The sequence below is a fragment of the Ambystoma mexicanum genome, chromosome 6p, assembly GCF_040938575.1.
Source record: "Ambystoma mexicanum isolate Mex_15411 chromosome 6p, UKY_AmexF1_1, whole genome shotgun sequence".
Taxonomy (NCBI): domain Eukaryota; kingdom Metazoa; phylum Chordata; class Amphibia; order Caudata; family Ambystomatidae; genus Ambystoma; species Ambystoma mexicanum.
In genome coordinates, this window is record NC_090935.1 from 1,391,802,901 (window position 1) to 1,391,817,917 (window position 15,017).

General features: G+C 40.7%; 1 protein-coding gene across 11 annotated transcripts in view; it reads right to left on the reverse strand.

The window, feature by feature from the left end:
- Positions 1-6,028: 6,028 nt before the first annotated feature.
- ADGRL3 (adhesion G protein-coupled receptor L3) overlaps positions 6,029-15,017 on the reverse strand; it is a 1,472,013-nt gene continuing 1,463,024 nt past the window's right edge. For 5 of the 11 annotated variants that reach the window (XM_069626103.1, XM_069626104.1, XM_069626102.1 and 2 more), the window contains 2 exons: positions 13,952-13,969; positions 6,029-8,356 (listed from right to left, as the gene is read on the reverse strand). In XM_069626103.1, coding sequence (XP_069482204.1) covers positions 7,554-8,356; positions 13,952-13,969 — 821 coding nt within the window. In that variant the 3' untranslated portion in view covers positions 6,029-7,553. Of the gene's footprint in view, positions 8,357-13,450; positions 13,551-13,917; positions 13,970-15,017 lie in introns of all 11 variants that reach the window. The other 6 variants (XM_069626101.1, XM_069626110.1, XM_069626106.1 and 3 more) reach the window with 3 other exon arrangements.

A 15,017-nucleotide genomic window follows, 5' to 3' on the forward strand; every position in this document is an offset into this window, starting at 1 on the left:
TCAAGGAAAAGCACAAAGATCAAGCATGTGTCACAACGTGGTCACAATTTCCTTCCCCCACATAGGGTCCTTCTCTGTGAGGAAGGCCCAAGGTGAGGGGCTAGAACAGAATGAAGGCTACAGGTCTTGTCGCTATATTATGGGCATCAGGAGTTGGTGAGAGAGACATGAATATTGCCAGAGAACAGGTGGTGGCAGACTCCTAGAGACAGAGGGCAAGAGGCAGACAATGAGAGAAGGGAGCAAAGCATACTGAAAGGAAGGTTAGGAGTGATATTGGGGTAGAATTTGGAAGAGAGCTGGAGAGGAAATTGCAAGGAGTTGTGAGGGAGAAAATTGAGAGAAAATCAAAGGGTAGGGTTGGAAGGAGGTGGGGGAAATAGCAGAGAAGAGCTTTGAGTGAGTTACTTGGAATGAGTTCCAAGGGATAAGGGGGAGCAACCATCAGAGAGGAGGCAGAAGAGATCGGGAGGAAGCTGGAGGAAACCATAAAGAAAAATGGGGAAAATGTGTCAAGGAGGAGATTGGGGCACATGAAGGAGAAGTGGGAGTTGGTATCAAAGAGGTACAGGAGAGTGGAAAGGAGAGACAGGTGAGGATAGGTCAACTTAGGAATTATACTGTTAGAAGGTATTGAGGAGGAAGACAAGGCCAGAGTTTCAGTGAAAAGAGACAGGTCTCTGAGACGTTGCGAGCCTTTACCAATCCCAAGTTTCCACCACAGTCAAAGACAATCATGAAGAGGAATGGGGGTTCAGTGAGACCTCTTGCCATATTGAGGACAGCTAGAAGAAGACTAGATCCTACTGAACCAAGGGGTCAGAAAAAAATTCCGGGGACACTTAAAAACCCCAGGACTGTGACTGAGTGCAAACTGATCACCTTCTGTCGGAAGGGAAACCAGACTGTGTTCTACAAACCTAAGAAATGCTGAACAAAAAGAAAAACTGCTGTTATTATTGAACCCTTTACAATGCTTTTATTTGGCACAATCCTGTAACTAGTACTAATAAACAATGGTTAAACAACACTTTACTGTGTCTGACTAGTGTTAATTACACTCGACGCAGGAGAATTTTACCAGAGCCTGTAGTGGGCTCAAGCCCAACCAGGGCAGCCAAACCAGCTGCAGCCTCACAAAAAACACATTGGAGGGGAATTCTACCCATACAAAGAACTAGGGCAATGGAGTGAAAGGACAACAGAGAAGTGATAAAGGGCTTGCCTGAGAACAGAATCTACAGAGAACCCTAGGCAAGAGCGAGAACGCTACAAGGAATTTCTCCAGTAGGAGTGCACCAGAGGACTGCAGACATCCTGAGGATTGTGCACCATCATATCCACATGCCAAGACAAAATGAGGGAGTATGATTAGAGATTTAAAAACATCCTGAGCCTGCGAGTGGCTTGAAAGGCTCTGGCCTGGTTGTGGACGCCCTGAATTTGGACTAGAGTAGGGAATAATATATTCGACACTAGGCCCTTTAGCTTAGGAGCTACTTTTTTCACTCCCACCTCCGCCCATCCTAACAATGTTTTCTTTCAAGAACACTTAATTTTTCGGTTATTCACCAACCTCCTCTAGGCATTTCTTCCAACGGATGGATGTTTATATATAACGAAAACCAACATCTCGAACTACAAAATCACGAACACAATGTTACATTTTGTAATTTGAGACTTTTTTTGTCCCCCACAACACATGTGTACGTGGGGAGACAACCCTGCAGACCAAAAGACCAAATTAGGGGAGTGGGGGGACACCCGTGCACCCCTAATTCGGTATTTCATAATACAACATTTCTGTAGTCCCAAAATGCAGGACTTTGGGTGATGCAGGATTTTAAATGCAGTATTTTCGTTGAATACCTCTTCCAACCACTCTCGCAAGAGAATCAATTAGGATGTTACACTAACCTTGTGTTGTGTGCACTGTGGTAGCTTGGCAGCTAATAAAACAGGAGTGCAGTGGTTAGAGGTGTTGGAGGAATTTGAACATGTGAAATGAGAGGACCTGCCTCGCTACTTGACATCTGCTACAGAATATATATTCATCTCATTGACATTGTGGAGCAATTAGAAAAAGTCGACTTTCGCTTTTGCCTATGCCTGGTTCGGGTACCCGTGTCATGTTCCAAGGATTGAAGGACAACTTTAAGGTCAGGAGCATGATGGCCTGGTGTGAAGAAGTATGTCTAAAAAGACGCTGAATAATTTGGAAGCAATACTTAAAGAGAACCTGGGATTGTGTATATTGTCATAAAATTGCAGGTACGGACAGAGCATGTGTTGTTACAGGTAGAGGGTTTTGTTGCATTGTTAGTACGCATTAGGATCAGAACTACCACTGACAATCAAAATGGGGATGGGGCATTTCAAAAGCAATGTTAGGTAAATTGGTCTGGCTGATCGGGTTCTAAAAAAGAAGACTTATTTTTAGGGAAATTTGGTTAGTTCAGAGATATGGTAAAATTTGCAATAGAAAGAAAGCTGTGACTGACAAAACTGCAGAAACAAGGTATAGTAATCTTAGAATCTCAAAAAGGAGATCTACAGGTAGTAAGCAATGGGACGTGATGAACAATATTACTTGATATGAAGGTCCTAGAGATTTCTGCAGACTGGTGTAAGCCACAAATAGTGGGAGAGTGTTGAACGATGTCTGAAAAAAGTGGTCCTGGAATGATTTGGTAAGACTGCCAAGGAAGGGCCAGAATGACTGTTCAAGCTATTGAGTCTACAGAGTTCAGCTTCTACGAAGTCGAACTTTGCATATGATCATTAAAAAAAGTCTTGCCTACGGTAGACCCTACTGGGCTTTCTAATTTGACATTACAATTGTTTCTGAGTTTAGGACTAATAATACGTTTTTGGAGGGACACCTGCAGAGGACTATTTTAGGCACACACAAAAAGTTACTAGGATTAAGTCTGATAGTAACTTCTTATAAAATCAGCCCCATAAACGGGGCTTGGAAAGGTGACATCAGTTTTATCTATCTCATTGCCTGGCCTGACACCTTTAGCATCCAGAGCATTGCTGGAAAGGGAGGCACCACATTAATTGGCTTTTAGAGATTAAACAAATGCATTTGGCAAGAGAGATAGATAAGTGAAGGGGAAAATTGTTAGCCAAAGGGTTGATACTGGGTAATTGTTGGTGCTTATGCAGGTCTTGTAGAGCACGACCTGGCTCAGAGTTACGGAAGCATTCCCCTGTTAAGGGGTTTAAAACAAGGGTGCCTTCGCGCCATTGCTGTTCAATATATATATATATACATACATATATATATATATATATATATATATATATATATATATATATATATATATATATATGATGTGTCCAATAATTTGGCGAAGGCACATACCTTCCTTCTTAAATGTAGAGCAAATGGAGTATAGGCACTAGCATATGTGGATAACACAGTCATCTCTGACCATACAGGAGTAGGCCTCCAGCAGGCATTAAATACCTTGGTAGATTACTAGAAAATCCACAGCATCTCAATGAAAAGAAAGATAACTAAAAATGACTAAATGAGGGTTGGAGAGGTGGACCCCTCGTTTGTGTGGAGGCAGGGTCAGCATAAAGTTGAAGTAACCTCCACTTATAAATACCAGAGAGCTTTATTTGTTGAGATTCTATTTTGGAATCACTAGCAAAATCACAAAGACTTTATAAATGCTCTTATCATTCCCTTATTAAATGCAATCGTAAACGTGGTTCCTTGTGGCCAGCCCCATGGACAAAAACATACCACAAGAACATGTTTCCAAGAAACAAATTATGGGGCCTCTGTTTGGCATTAGAGTGCAAAAGTACATTTGAATGGGTTTGAGGGACGTTTTTGGACAAGGATCTGTGAGTTGCATACATGTGCAAATTTAAGGTGCAGGTGGCCTTAGATTTTCAGGAATTAGGCATCCTGCCAATGCACATCAGTACAACACAGGCCTCTTGGGGCGTTTGCCACAAAATACTGAACTCTAATGTGGGTTTAGTTGATTTGATGCTTGGAGTGTCGATGGCTAAACATAATAGTCTTGGTTCACTATGAAAGGATGGTGGGGGTCACACAGGAATTGGCAGACATCACCGAATACAGAAGAGTTCCTCTAGCAGGGAGTCGAAATGCAGGTATTTAGGAGGGAAGTGGAAGCTGGGCTATCTGTGGAGTAGATGCAAAGTGATCAGCTGGAACTGGAGACTGAAAAGGTAGCACATGAAATAAGTTGAAATGAGAAAGTTTTGCCCTGTTTTATGCCGGCTCCTTAATCAAGAAAAAGGGAGATTTTACATAACCCTCCGGTTTAGTCAACTGCACACATCAGAAGTGGTTAGAGCGTTGGTTCATGTAGAAAGGGCAGAGGCTCTACATAGTTTATGGAAGAAAGAGGTGGAGAGTCTGCCACACGTGTTCTTGATTTGTAAGCATTTCTACAAGGAGAGAGAACAGCCTATGACCAAATCGTTCTGAAAATGTACCGTTCGGACAATGGAAAGTGACTGCTCAAGTTATGGAGTTATATTACATATCAAAAGTTTCTGAGAACTAGCTATTGTGAAAGTCTCTGAAAGGTCATTATTCAAGCAATGTACCCTGACGCGGGAAGGTATTACCAGTTAGGTAATAGCTCGGGCAAGAGGTACAGGCCTGAGTGTGGCGAGGGCCTTATCATGGGCCATTAACAGACTGGTAATGCCCTCCCACAGTGAGGTATTTGCTATTAACACTCTGGTATCCTGTCCAGGGTGCTAACAGTGTTTTTTTAAGTAGAGAAATAGCCTGGTTTACTTACTTTTCCACTTTAAAAAACTACAAAACAAAAAAGGCCACAATGGACGAAGGGAGAAGGGAACTAGATGTAGACCCATCTCCCTTTCCATGGTGGCCGTTGGCGCCATGGAGAAGCAATGACACAGTGAGTGTTTCTGGCACCGGCAAGGGACGAGGCAGCTGCAGGTATGTGGGGCAGGGGTCGGAGTGCTGTGGGCGGCAGAGTTGGAAATTGATGGGGGCTGGGAAAAGGGGCACAGGTTGTCCGACTTGTTACCCAGATGGGAAGATGGCAGCCTCCTACTTCTGAGGAGGCTTGGAATCCGGGCAATACCATGAGGTACAACCTGCATTCCACGCTTCCTGACTGGCTGGGAGACCCATGACTCTCGCTTCTGGGTGGTAATAGCGAGAATTGTGTTGAAACCGAGAAGTAGACACCTTGGGAAATACTACAGGCATTTTCTTTCAGTACAAGTGGAATTAACAGTAGGGCATAAATTACCCTTGTAGGAAAAACACATTCTTACATTAAGTTTTTGCATCAACTCGATGTTTGCCATAGTCCTAACACTAGCGCTGAATTTGCCTTGGTGTAAGAAAGCATAAGCATGGAAAAAAGGCTTTGCCCTAGTGCTAAATGCACTTGCAACGATGCAAGTATTCTGTAGTATGGACTCTTATTGATTTGTAGTTTTTTTTTTTATTTATTTATCTTTTTTTTACTGAACCGTGCATCTTATGGTACTGCATGATTGTAAAAAATGTTTGCTATTTTATTAATCTGAGAAATGAGTCCTTGTAATTTGTTATTTTTTTTTTCTTATTTACAATGGTGTAATTCTCTTAAGGCCCTAGTGCATATTGTGTATCATGAATATGTTTTAAAAAATAGTTTCTATGCTTTTAGTTATAAACCAAAATAAACATAATTTAATGTTAGAAAAAAAACACTGATGCTATCCCCATGGTTCTTCCCAATCCAAAATGGTGGTCTTTTGTTATTTAGTCATAACAGAAATGGGTTACATTAGAAAAAAAATATTTCTAATATTTCAATGTCAGAAAATGTAGTATTTGAGTTATGCAATTTTTGAAGCAGCCCCCTTAGACTTCAGAATGCACCACCATACTTACCCATGCAGGAGAGCTGGGCAACGAAAATAGCTAACGTGAGCGAAAGAGGAGTGGATTAACCGCAACATCCAAACAAACATACATACATACATAGAGTACATATGTACTAAATCGTATTCATTTGTTTATTGGTTGGCAAACAAGTTTCACTTATACAACAAATATTAGTAATGAGGTCATTCAAGTTTGAGACCATACAAAAAAGGATTCATAAATTAAATTTAAAAAAAAAGAAATATAATCTGTGCTGCTAAATTACCTCCTGAAAAGTCAACATTGCTTTAAAAAAAAATCTGGCAAAATAAATGAGTATCCAGTTAGGAAAAATAACGAACAGAGGATTTTTATTTTTCACTTCCAAAATATTTGTTTTTAATTCTTGCTATATGTAAGTCAAATTTGAAACCACTGCAGTACAAGTGCCTAGTGCTTGGGCCGGGATCAGCCATGAACACCGTTTCCTTCTGCAGTCACATGCAGAAGCCCCACTAGTTTCTATCGAGGCCTGTTGGCTTCTAGAACCGAACCTACTGCTTGGTAACGGGGAAATGGCCTGCCAAATACAGTTCTTAGTATGTCATTTGTGCACCGTAAACAAGAGTCTATTTTTCCTTTCTGGCACCCTTCTGGAAGAGCACAGTTGGCAATATGCCATCTTTGAGAAAGATATACAGTGTGAAAAAAAACGAAGCCCAAATTCATTTTTTTTTTGTTTCTTTTCAAAACAACCTGTGTCCACGTTACTAGAAAATGATTCATTATAAAGTGATATTTTTAGTTTTCTTTTTTTGCCCAGTGAAACTTCAAGGAAAAATGGCAAAAAAAAGGCCTTATGAAAAAACTGGATCCTACCGGTAGACAAAACTTGCAAGACCAGCACAACAGAAAATAAGTTCATTTTTTCCACTACATAAACAGGGACGCAAGTTCTGGAGGAACAGAAAGCATACTAATATGTGCAATGCTAGTTATCTGTACATGACTTAGAAATTGTTCAGCTGTCTCTGCCATTAGTGTGTTTGATTGATTTATAATCCGTTAATACAGCAAAACATAAAATATGCATTTAGCATGTAAGTCTAGAACTGACTTCCGGTTTTACTAGGTCTATTTGACTGTCGTTTTTTGTAGGTTTCCTCTTTGCTTATTCTCCACAGCCGTCCATGCTGTGGTCAGTCCAAGGTGCAATCACCCAAAAGCCATGACGCAATGCACCCAACAGTTATTTTTTTTTTTGCTTTGTGCAGCACCCTCATCCTTGCATGTCCTAGTTACCATTTTGTTTTTAAAGCACGTTGGTCTCAAAACCAGGTCCTTGCGAAGTGGTAACAGAGCATCGAGGATGTTTCAACAAACACAGCATAATTAAAGAAGGCCACGAAGAGTGCCATTTCATATCCTTTTCATTAACATAATGAAGTCTGTCTGGGGATGTAGGGGTTAAAAGGAGGGCGGATAATTCACAGGTAATCTTCTCCACTGGGCTGGCCTAGAAACCCCAATAAAAAAAGTCAGACAGTTCTTAGAACAGCATGAGTATACACGAGATTACCACTGCTTATATTAATTCAGAAAAGTAAACCAGGTGTTAAGGTCTGTTGAATAATTAGAATTTCTTCCTTTTCTGCCTCCTCTTCTAAAGGCTAGTGACCAAATGCGCAGGTCCTTTGGAATTTTCTTCTGGGGGAGTTCCATCTTTGTTTGGTGTCACAATAAAGCCATCGCTGCTGCCTCGGCCTAGTTGGTAGTAGGTGTGCAGCTGATGGACGTGGTTCCGGGTGCCTAGATTTGGCATACTTTTGTAGTAGACGTCATCAGCAGCCTCCCCACTTTTGGCAGAAGGGGCTTCTGTTTGGGTGCTGGTATTAATGCTTTCCGCACCAGGCATGCCAGCCAGTGTGGGCATGCTGGTGTAAAGAGAATCCCTGTTCGGTGACTGCAGGTCTTCGGTGTGCTCGTTGGTTAGCAGGGGGAAAAAGCTCTCACTGTTCTCCTGTGGGATTCGCCTCCTGGTGTAGTGGTGAGGTTGATGGTTCTCAGTGGAGTAGACACGTGGTGGAAGCAAGGGGGCGTCGGACTCCTCGTGGATGAGTTCCAGCCCCAGGCTCTCATCATGATTGAAGGAGGCGGCATCATCGAGGACAATGGCGTCGTCCTCACTGCCACTGCCAATGTTGTTCACTAGTTTGTTCATCAGGTTCCTATTCTGCTCACTGGAGCGCTCGTGGTTGTTCAAGTAGGACGGGATGTAGTTGGACGTGAGCTCCTTCAGAATCTTTTTCTCTAGGGCCGTCTCAGTGTGGTTATACCCACGGTCAATGATCTGCACGCAGTCACTCAGGTATTCTCCGCTGGCAATGCTGTAACTGTTGCCGTGGTTACCATTCAGTGGTAGAGTATCCATGACACTTGTATCCCTGGCATTGTTCAGAAGCCCCTCTGAAAAACATCAAGAGAACATAGCATTACTCAAAGAAGAAATGGATGAGACAACTAACAACATCAACAGTCAACTAAATAGCCATGGCACAGGAAACAAAGGAAACAAAAACAAAATGTTTGTCAATCATGGTGGATTTTTTTTTTATATTGGTTTTGCTAGTTGTAAAGTCTGTACACAAAAGATGCTGTAATTTAAGGCAATCAGCTCTATCATGCCCACTTCATAGACACTTAATATGAATCACATCTATGCCCACAAACTGGATATAATGCTTATATCAATTACTTAGCAAACAGTTCTTTGTGGAAAGCTCATACCGATGGGAAACAACGGGCTACACAGCAGGACATGCATGTGTGTTCTTTCAAATGCCACAATGCTGACTTAACTTAACTGTTGCACTTGGAAGGCACTTTCATTAATTGTGATCTGCCCTGCAGATTCCAGCTTCCTTTAATGGTGAATATTTTCACATGTCTGAAGAATAATTCGGTGCACCTTGGGCAACATAGAAGATCGGCTCGAAAGGAGGCTTGCAAATCAAGCTTTGGTTCTATTGCAAGGTGGAAGGGGCACATTACTTGTACAAAGTGTCCCTGACACATGCCTTTAAACAGTATTGAACTGTGGGTGCACACAGCCTCGAGGGTAATGCATGGACATTTAGTCGGAAGAGCTTTCGGACAGCAAGGACTGTTTGCCAAAGATCTGCTGCCACCACCAAAGTTCACCTCTAGTCCACTAAACACCCGAGTCAGGTTCTTTAGCTCAACTAACCATGGCAGACCTCAGTGTAGAATTCTACACACTAGCCCCTCCCCCCTTACAGTTATCCTTCAGGGCTCTGTTCCAAGAGGAAAAGACAGTAGCCTGAAGCGTAACTCAGCCATGCTTAAGCCAATGTAGGCACTTATGTGAAGAAGGATTAGCATGGTTGTTTTTTTCTTATAGAGACATGCTTCCTATGGTCATAGTGGATGAAATAAGCAGTAGATGGGGTTGCCTTTTCTAAGGAACTTGACTCGAGCCACCACCTGTACACAATGTATTGACTATGTATGGCTTAACGGTAATGTAACCTGTAAACTTCTTGTTAGTTCCTAACATTTGTATATTGCAGAAAGGAAAGAAAAGAGAGTAACAATGAACCCCGTGTCGTGGAGGTAATGACATTTCCTCAAAAGCGTCAGCGGTCACGTTCTACCAATAGGTTACCAGGGAAGGGGGCTGCAAACCAGTTCTTTTAACTACCCCGAGACACAATGCACAGTGGGTCGTTCAATTAGGTTTCCAAGTGCAGGCATCAACCACAACATTAACCGACCCAATCTCTCAAGTGTATCACAAACAGCTCCTACCCGCTGTACGTAAGCTCCAGATGCAAACTAGCCTGGTGTGCCTGGCCTTGAATACAAACAGGAGTAAGGTGGCCGTTTCTGCATAGACGCGCGAAGGACATGGACTGCAAGGTTGGCGATCAGCAGTCGGCGCCCGCTGCTTGGACAAATTATTCAGATTCTCAATGCCGACTACATACATGCAATTTGAAATCCACATTTGAATATGTTGCTTAATTGCCCACAATAGTATCGTTCTTCATAACGCTACAGAAAGATCCCATTGGTTATCACAGAGAAGAAAGAAATCAATGAGAGGGTCAAGATTTAAGATTTTTTCTTGCAATAGCTCTGAAAATTCGTACCCAATTAATACATCTTCTATTTTTAACTCTTGGGGATTTATGCCCCCTAGTGTCAGGAAAGGGAATGGTGCAACTGATGTTTAAACAGTATGGGACATTAAAGATGGTCTTCCAATGCACCAAAAAAAGAACCATCGATTGGACCTATGACAATGGACATAGCATAACAAGGGGCGGTGCTGGTAAGGCATGAGAGAGCAGTTGGAGGAAGAGTTGAACAACTACTGTACTAAAGGTGAGTAACTCTCATACACTTTTTCCTGGGCTTTTATTATTTGTACAGTATGATAATATTACCAGGAAGAAAATATTGATGGAACAGTGACAGCTCAGACCGAATCTATGGAAGTTCAAACGAGGTCAACTCACAGTAAACCCAACAAGCTGCAGACATTTATATGCAAGTAACTTCAATATTTTTTTTGGAACATTTCAACTCAAGCCATCCCCGGGTTTTTTGTTTCTTTTTGTTTTTTATTTAGTAATCTCAACCCATCGGTATTGCTGGATGGTGGAAACGCCCATTCTGCCTGTGCTGCCTCCATTGGTCTCAGCCTCCCTGTACTGCAGTCTTCTGTAGAGTTTATTATAGTATTTCTTCTTTTCCAGTAGTCTATGCCCTATCCTACCAGACTGTCTAGTCTTCATATACCCAAGCATTAGTTTTAATGTAAAGATGCTTATTTTACCGTTTCCTTTTTTCAGCGAGTTTACATTTAACTCAACGGGTGCAATTTTAGCAAGCGGTCTGTACATTGAAATGGGTGCTCATTGAAATTGACTGAATTGAAATGATCCATTTAACTAGATGAGCTGACATGGCAGGATAGCATTACGGCACCTGAAGCATGTGATAAACACAGTATGTTGGATTAGCCATTGTGCCAGGTGCTTCTTAAACCTGCACCTGAAGAGCTGCAAATCTGTACGGTCTTTGCATTCTCAGAAGATGACGCATTCTAAAATATTGTGATGCGACAATGTCTTTCCTGATCACCATCACAAGAAGATTTTTTTTTGAAGATGTATTTTCCTCGGGGAATGTCTTTATGAGCACAGACCTCTTGAATGTGGAAACCTCTCTGGAGATATTTGTAGATTGATTAAGATACCATTGACCAAAGCCAACTTATTTCTTTCATGGTAAAATAAAGACAGTGGCCCAGATTTCAGTCCCAACTAGTGGACTGAAAATAAAGAAAACACTGCAGCATGCCAAGGATGGAAGTGCGCCTGGTAGGGGCATGTACAAAGGTGGTACCGGCCTCAAAGATTAAAAAATTGGCTTAATTTCTATTTATTGTGTTGTCAATAAGAAGAGTGGAATTTAGATTGTTTTTGTGTGTTTCAAAGATAGCAAAACTGAAGGCCTCAAGGTCCATCCAGTCCGTTGGAAGACTAGGATGTGACTCGTCCCAATAATGTGTGCAAAGCTTTTGCCTAAAAGCATATAGTATGGAAACCTGTAAGGTTTACTAATAGATATGTAATAGAATTTCCATGTTATATTATGATATAAGGCCCAGAATAAAGAAGGCCTAGCTTTTTTTTTTGTGTAGCCTTTTAAAAGATTTGCATTTTCATTTCCTGCCTGAAATATGGAAACTTGATTTGCACCCCTCCATTATGCACTTTCCTTACTGCTACCACAAGTATCAGGTTTATACTTGGCCTACACTAGAAAGTGGCCAATACTCATACCTCTACTCAGGTACATCCTGATATGGCTGTCCTGACATCGAGGCCAGTATAGACAGGCTTCACTGCTTTCATTGGCATAAGCATCTGAAGAGAAGCAGGCCCAGGTGAACATGCATTTGTGTAAGCACACATCCAATTGCACATTTGCATTAGCAGTAGGGCAAAAGCAGTGAAAATATATTTTCACTTATGCAAATACCATTTACGTATGCACAAATAGTTAGCAATCCGGGCATAGAAAGCAAAACCAGAAGGTGTATGACGAAGAGACAGACCATTTGCCATCAGCAGATTTAGAAGTAGTGATGTGAGAAATGGGCTATTCGGGTCTCACGGGTGGAAGGATTTGGCGGGACTAATTCTGATCAGGAACTCCTCCACTCCTCACTAACTCTTCCTTCCGGCCTCTTTTGCTACTTTGCACTGTTTTAATTGGTTCTTGGAATCATTCTGCTGAAAATGTTCAACAATGATAAAATGCACATGCATGAGTAAACAGCTAACCCAGGAGTAAGCTGTTAGCCAATGTATGGATAATTTCCTGATTGATTCATGTTATATTACTAGAAAGTCTTGCACTATCTTTGGAAAACATTCACTAAATTAGTTTGCAAAAAATAAGTATTTGAAAGTACATTTTTGGGACTGTATTATTGTGCAGACGTACACTTGTTTGTACATCAATTAGTAGGGTCACCAACAAGAAGTATAGGCATTGTGGAGGCGGTCTGTAGCCACCGCCATCTTTTGCTTGGCTGATCTGAATTCATGGGCCATGTCATCTGTTCAGTCTGGTTCTGGTAAGGTTTTCTCCCCTAGAGACGTCCTCTCTGAGAACACTGGTCTTGAACACATCGATCTCAAAGTGAGACAAAACACACACACACACACACACGAGAACATTTATATTATATATTGATAAATATCAAAATCTACTTTGTAGATTATAAGAAATATTGCTGTGTCATATCTTGCCACAGCTGGCAAAGCTGCATGAGACAAAAATCCACAATCCAACATTTTTTTGAAGCTACATAAAAATCTTGAATCGACTTAAGACCCTAAAATTTGATTTTATGAGGCTGTCGTTTGTGGAACGTTATCACAGCTCCACTGTGTACAGTTGTATATGCCTAGTAACAACAGGTGTCCAAGCACGACATCCAACATGGCTGCCTTCCTGTTGGCCGTTAGACTCCACAGGACAGCAATTATCTCGACTTCAAGGTCTGGCACACCAGGGTATTTTGTTGCTGGCGTCAGCTGCTTGGTAACACTGCTACCATAGACTATGAAAGGTTCACCCTATGTCTGTGACGTAGTTTGCACAACTGTATGATGGTTTTGTTCTTTTCTTTTCAATTCAAAATGATCATCAATTTAAAAAGAGTTTCCCGCTGGTGAAATTAAGGGGCATGTTTCACACACTTTGACAATGGTGGAATACGAAGGCAGTGCGGGGGAGGGCTGACTGAATTTGATTCCATGCTTTATACGGGATTGATAACAATACGGATTTCTAGAGCGGCTCAAGTTTTGCAACCACAGCAGACAGCGGTGTATACGACAACCCCCATCACAGACATGGATTGAATTTGTTTCTGGTTTGCATTGCCAGGTCACTTGTAAACAACACACATTCCTAAAAGCAAAGGCAGCAAGAAGCTTGAAATATTCCAATATTAACATGTAACGATGGTTGTTCCTTAAGATGGTAGGGTGATTTATGCAGGGTGATCCTCTCTGTGGTATTTCTCTGGGCACCGCATGCTCCTGCAGATACGTTTCTGCGTGGAAATAAAGTGAGTGAACTGCTTACGACAGTAACAAGCAATGACAAAAAAATGATGACTTGAAACAGATAAAAAGATAATGAATTACTTCGCAAATAATGACATTTTGAATCATTTAAAAACAATTGAACTCACAGACACCAAATAAGACGCTTGCTGTTTTGTGACACAAAAAGAATAAAGCAAGACACTCAATTCTCTAATTTCTATAGATCGAATTTATCTCTGCGCCCAATATAGATCTATATTCTGTATATTTTTTAATTGGAATAATTTAGTTTGATATATTGTGAGATTAACTGTTTTTAATAGTATAGCCTTGAATGGTGATGCATTAGGTGAACTAAAAAAAATAAATTACATTTGATATGCAATGTTTAGCTTTACTCCCATACTTGTCTCTCTGTAGGGCTCTAAACGACAGCATGAAGAAAAGGAAAGAAAAAACAACAAGTAAGCTTACAGCGGACAATAGAGGAACGTGAATATAAAACAAAGTGATGATATGTAGGAAAAAAGATTTAACAAAAACCAATTCCCCGGCACAAAAGACATGATTTGAAACTACATGACATGAACAAAAGAAAAGCCAGTCAAAAATCCCCAAGACACAGGCAAAAACACATGTGGCATTTTTTGTAAACTGCGATTTTGATTCAACAAAAGATTACTCTTGTGTCTCTAAACACAATTTTGAAGATAACAAAACTTCAGGTGAATCTTATTCTGCCTAGGAGAAATGTGTAAAAGTTACATGTGTGTCAGACGAGTTAGTACGTTGTACAGGCGAGACTATAAAATTAAAGCCAATTATCTTTTTTGTTACTTTATTCCATCTTGCCAGAAAAATATTCATACAAATTGTCTCTCGTCAGTTTGCTAAATTTGGTGACGGATAGAGGCAAGTTTAAAAAGATATGAGGCACGGAGGCCAAAATATGTTTCCCTATGTTAGACACACATTGCTTGTTTTGCTACTTCCCCAAAAAAATAAAATAATAAAAGTGTACTTTCTACAAATTATGCATGCAGAAAGGAGTTTACTCTGTGGGATCTTTCTTTCCTTGCAATGGGGACCATTAGTTAGTCAATACAAAATTGAATGAAGTCTGGAAACTCCAGGTCAAATGCTAAAACTATTTGTAATTTGTTATGAGGACTCAAAAGTTCCAACTAGCGTATTCTAAAGGCAACCTCATACATATTTGAATAATAAAAAAGTAAAACATCTTTCTGGATTGTGTCTCATTATTCTTTCCTGATCAGTTATGAATAAAAGCATTTTTCATAATACAATGAATCATAGATAGTTTTATCCGTTAATAATAATGTTCAGGCCACAACAGGTAAATCCCGCTCACTCACAGTTTATCGATTTAAGATTACACATTAGATTAAAAAATTCAAAGAAGCTCAAGAAATGGTATCGAAAATGAATATTTTTCGTCCAACATTGGTAAC